Below are 4417 nucleotides of genomic sequence, written 5' to 3'. Positions count from 1 at the left end.
CCTATGCGGTTGGCAGTGACCGGTATGCACTAGGTTTCCCCCGACGGTTCAGCACGTGCGCTAATCGTCTCGGTCCGCGGCACATTACCATTATGTAAACAGCCCTGTGAACGGCAGTCTGAAGCAAGGCTGTAGCTGTTGAAACATTCGTTTCTTCACTCCATTTCTTTTTTATCTATGCCGAATTACCTACCTATATTCACTTTTTCCGTTTTGCAGCACTCTCCACCTGTCATGAAGGTATACGAATGTAGCATGAGGCTCCATTCGTACCATTTGTACCTTCACATACATGCAGTTCTTTACCAAGTGCTGTCGGTTTATTGCAGGTGGCCGGCAATGACTCCGTGGAGGTAGCCTGAGCGGCTCTTTGGGAGATGACCAGCTCTACCCTGGAGCTGATTTATAGCCAAAAGTCGCCCAGCTATGGCACTCAGGTATGTGCACATATGACATTCATGCACATTTTATCCGTATCACACGGGTATGTCCACACATGGAATTCACGCACAGACTATAAATCAAAATATGTCGCATGCTAATGAATATTTAGCTTTACCATTAATCAAATAGTTATGTAAATCATTCTGGAGATCAACGATACAGCTAAACTACCATTTGGAACATAGGCGCGGGAGCCGGGGGGGCAGTGGGGGCAGCTTGCCCCCCCAACTCTGGGGCCGTGGGGGCGGTGCCCCCACAGCTTTGAGACGGAATACCACACTTTTTTTGCAAATGTTTTCTTTTTTTGTTGAAAAAGCCGAGGGGTGAAAAATAAGTGGCCTAAAACCGGTGAGAAAACTAGACTTGGGGGTACCCTAGGTTAACCTCTATTATGGTGTGCCCCCCCCAGTCGGAAAGTAGTTCCCGCGCCCCTGATTTGGAATGTTGTAACGAATTATTACCATTCATATGTCGCTAAGCGCTTGTCGTCTAAAAGCATCCTGGTTCATGTCGTGGCTAGTTGTGCTTGCCACTTACATAATAGATTAGGTACAGTTCTACCTTTATATAATTGATCCGTACACTGCGTATTGACCACTGCTGCGCCGCGGTCGCCGACTGACCGGGCCGCTCGGCTGTGTCCGTCAGATCCTGGCCACGCTGGCGGTGTCGCTGGGTCCACTGGCCGTTGGACTCGGCAAGGGTTACAGCTCGCCGGCCATCGCCTCGCTGGCCACGCCGGCCGAGCACGGCGGGCTGGCCATCAGCGCGCAGCAGGGCTCCTGGGTGGCCAGTCTGTCGCTGCTGGGCGCGCTGGTCGGCGGCCTGCCCAGCGGACTGGCGCTGCGGCTCGGCCGGCGCCGGCTGCTGGCCGCCGTCAGCGTGCCGTTCGCCGCCGCCTGGTGGCTGGCCGCCGGCGCCGGCTCCCTGGAGGCCCTGTACGCCGCCGCCTTCATCAGCGGCCTGTGCTCGGCGCTCGTGGCACTCGTCACGCCCGTCTATGTCAGCGAGATCGCGCAGCCGGCCGTGCGCGGCGGCCTGTGCGCCGTCACGAAGGTGGCCTCTAACGTCGGGCTGCTGCTGAGCTTCCTGCTGGGCGGCGCGCTCGATTGGCAGCAGCTAGCGCTGGCCGCCTCCGTGGCGCCGCTGCTGCTGCTGCCCGCCTGCTGTCTGGTGCCAGAGACGCCCAGCTATCTCCTGCTGCGCGGCCAGGAGCGGCAGGCGCGCGTGGCGCTCCAGTGGCTGCGCGGTCCCGGCGCCGACGTCACTGAGGAGTTCTCCATACTGCGAGCGAACATCCTCCGCAGCGAGGAGACGCGTGAGACTCCCACCGCGGGCGGCACCGGCGGCAGAGAGGCGCGCCGCGCGCTGCTGCGACCCGTGCTCGTCACCTGCGGCCTGATGCTGCTGCAGAAGTTCTGCGGTGTCAGTGTGTTCAGCTTCTACGCGGTGCCGCTGCTGTCTCGGACGCTGAGCCACCTGGACGCTCACGGAGCGGCGGCCGCCGTCGGCCTGCTGCAGATCCTGGCCGGGCTGACCTCGGGAGTGCTGATCGACACAGTGGGCCGCCTGCCGCTGCTGACCATCAGCAGCGCGCTGATGTCAGCAGCGCTGGCCGGCTTCGGCACGTTCGTGTACGTGGTGCAGCCGTGGACGGACGCAGAGCGAGCCGCCCTCGACTGGGTGCCCATGTCGTGCGTGCTCGTCTGTCAGGTGGCGTTCTCCCTGGGCGTCGGCCCGATCTCGTGGCTGTTAATCGGGGAGCTGTTCCCGCTGCGGCAGCGAGGTCTCGGCGCGCTGGCCTCCTCCGTCAGCTACGGCTGCGCGTTCGTCAGCGTGAAGACGTTCGTGGACCTGGAGCGGGCGCTCGGCCTGCACGGCGTGTTCTGGCTGTATGCGGCCGTCTCGGCGGTGTGTTTGGTGTTTGTGCTGGTGTTTGTGCCCGAGACGCGCGGCACAGAGCTGCCGGAGATGGAGAAGGCGCCCTCCTGACGGCCACAGACGCCCGCGGCGGGACGGGCGGTAAACACAGGGTGTGTGGTGCCGAGTGAGGGCAGGGCGGGAGACCGCGCCTGTCGCCGATCGGGCAGCTGCGAGTCGCTGAAAGCGCTGCTTCTGAGACAGAAATACAGACACATAGCGAACGGTAGCGTGAACATGAAAAGATGGACCTCACAGCATGTCACTCAGGACATTGATGAAGAGATGCAGTGTAAAGTGTTCATGAGAAAGGCGTCTATTTAGGTCGAACAGTGGTGATTGATTTTCAGACATACTTTCTAGGAACTGGCATGTGTCGAGCCATCGAGATAGACTGCAGCTTACATATCGCTGTCACCATATTCATGTTGTTTCGTACAAATATGCGCTTGCATATCGCCGTATTGATGTCAGTCGTTCAATCTTGAATCTGCATTGGATATTTTGACGTTTTTGTGGATTTCATTTGAGACAGCCGTCAACTATAACAGATGTGTTCGTCTTTATCGAGCATCTCTGCCCACAGTCCATGACCAATGCCATCATTTGCATCTGGTTTGTCATTGTGAGTAATGCGAGCGTGCTCAGATAAACAGTCTGGTAGAAATGCGGTAGTTTCAGTCAAGTTTCAGTAGTCTTTTTGTTGACCTTTTCCCATTGCCCGCTGACACAGGCGGGTCATTTTATAGACAAGTATTACGTAGTCGTCATTGTTACCTGTCTTCCACATTGTGCTATCTACCTCGTGAATGTTTTGTAGCTGCACACGCGTGGTCACCAAACTCACCATGGCGAACGTTAGACCATTAGGAAGATAGCCTTTTATTGTTCCTACCCGTTGAGCGCCCGTGTGTCGTTTGTTTTTACTAATATGCCTGTGATGTGGTGTGTTTGTTTTTGAGTCCCATCTAGTGGCCTCAGTGCTGCGTAGGGTCGATGGGGTGACGGACCGATCGATATCAGTTCGCTGATAGCTGTCGATCCTGAGATAGTTCACCGCCCTGACGAGCGTCCCAGCGTCAGTGTGTACGTGATGAATGTGGTGGATGTGGTTCGTATTAGTGAGAGCGCAGTTTTCGGTACTGTCGAACGGATAAGTGGGTCTTGTTGAATATATGAAAAAGTAGTGGTAAAGGGTTTCAGACTGAAGCAGCATGTACAGTGCAACCTAACGCTCTGCTATTCAGGTGTTGAAGCAGCCCTGTCGCAATTTTCACGATTTCTCAGAACGCGGTAAAAATACATAAATTGCGTTTGGGTTTAATGTCCTTGATTGTCAGTGTCAAAGTGCGACCAGCCATTCACCGAGTCTTACAGGTGGCAGGCCAGGTCATTGCTCAAGAAGGCCGTACAAAAACACCGGCTTGGTCTTACTTAAAAGCTCGACATTTCGCAAGTCACGGAACCTTCCGTTTCGTGAATCAATACGACGAAACACTTCTAAAAGCTTATTTCTATTTACCCATTTTCTCTACCCAGCGGCCCCAGTCGGCCGTTCGCGGGGCCGTCGGCACCGTATTCTGACCGTCGGACCGGTTGAAGGGGGATGGGGTGTACTGTTTTTACCGTCCATATGTCAGCGCGGCCGACTGAGGCGACCCAGTCCCCGGCCCTGTCCGGCCTAACCCCGTGACCCAGCGTGCTCCTCCGACAGGCCGAAGGACACAGATACGGCCGCGCCAACTGGCAAGCCTTTCAGCCGGTCATGTCTGAAGCTCGCCTCCACTTGTGTTTTTAAGGGCACAGAGATGTAATGCTTTTCAGCACTGTCCTACAACTACGCAATCTTATGCAAACTACGACAGAAACTTTTGAACGAATTGTACCTAAACGAATACTCATGGCAAGCCAGAAGCAGCGCATTTGCCTCTTTCGCTGCATTTCAGAATAAAGCTAGAGACACGCTGTTCTTATTTTGAACATTGCAATTAACCTTCGCCCCAGTGGGGGGGGGGGCATATGTTACCACCCTGTCGCGTTTTTTGCGTGTGAA

The 4417-nt window shown here is 55.7% G+C and overlaps 1 protein-coding gene across 1 annotated transcript; it reads left to right on the top strand.

Moving 5' to 3' along the window:
- The first annotated feature begins 329 nt into the window (after positions 1–329).
- On the top strand, positions 330–3547 carry LOC122374886 (facilitated trehalose transporter Tret1-like). The gene is made up of 2 exons (XM_043353940.1): positions 330–437; positions 1093–3547. The coding sequence occupies exons 1-2, from the start codon at positions 378–380 to the stop codon at positions 2434–2436; spliced, it is 1404 nt and encodes a 467-aa protein (XP_043209875.1). The 5' UTR covers positions 330–377; the 3' UTR covers positions 2437–3547.
- The last annotated feature ends 870 nt before the right edge of the window (positions 3548–4417 follow it).

This window comes from Amphibalanus amphitrite, unplaced genomic scaffold, assembly GCF_019059575.1.
Source record: "Amphibalanus amphitrite isolate SeventyFive unplaced genomic scaffold, NRLGWU_Aamphi_draft 001733F_arrow, whole genome shotgun sequence".
NCBI lineage: Eukaryota > Metazoa > Arthropoda > Thecostraca > Balanomorpha > Balanidae > Amphibalanus > Amphibalanus amphitrite.
This window is presented reverse-complemented; position numbering and strand designations above follow the sequence as displayed.

What these genes read in the sequence shown, in the direction of transcription:
- LOC122374886 (XM_043353940.1), top strand. Translation starts at nt 378, where the DNA reads ATGACCAGCTCTACCCTGGAGCTGATTTATAGCCAAAAGTCGCCCAGC. An exon ending in CGCCCAGCTATGGCACTCAG is followed by an intron (nt 438 to 1,092) that starts GTATGTGCACAT and finishes TGTGTCCGTCAG; the next exon opens with ATCCTGGCCACGCTGGCGGT.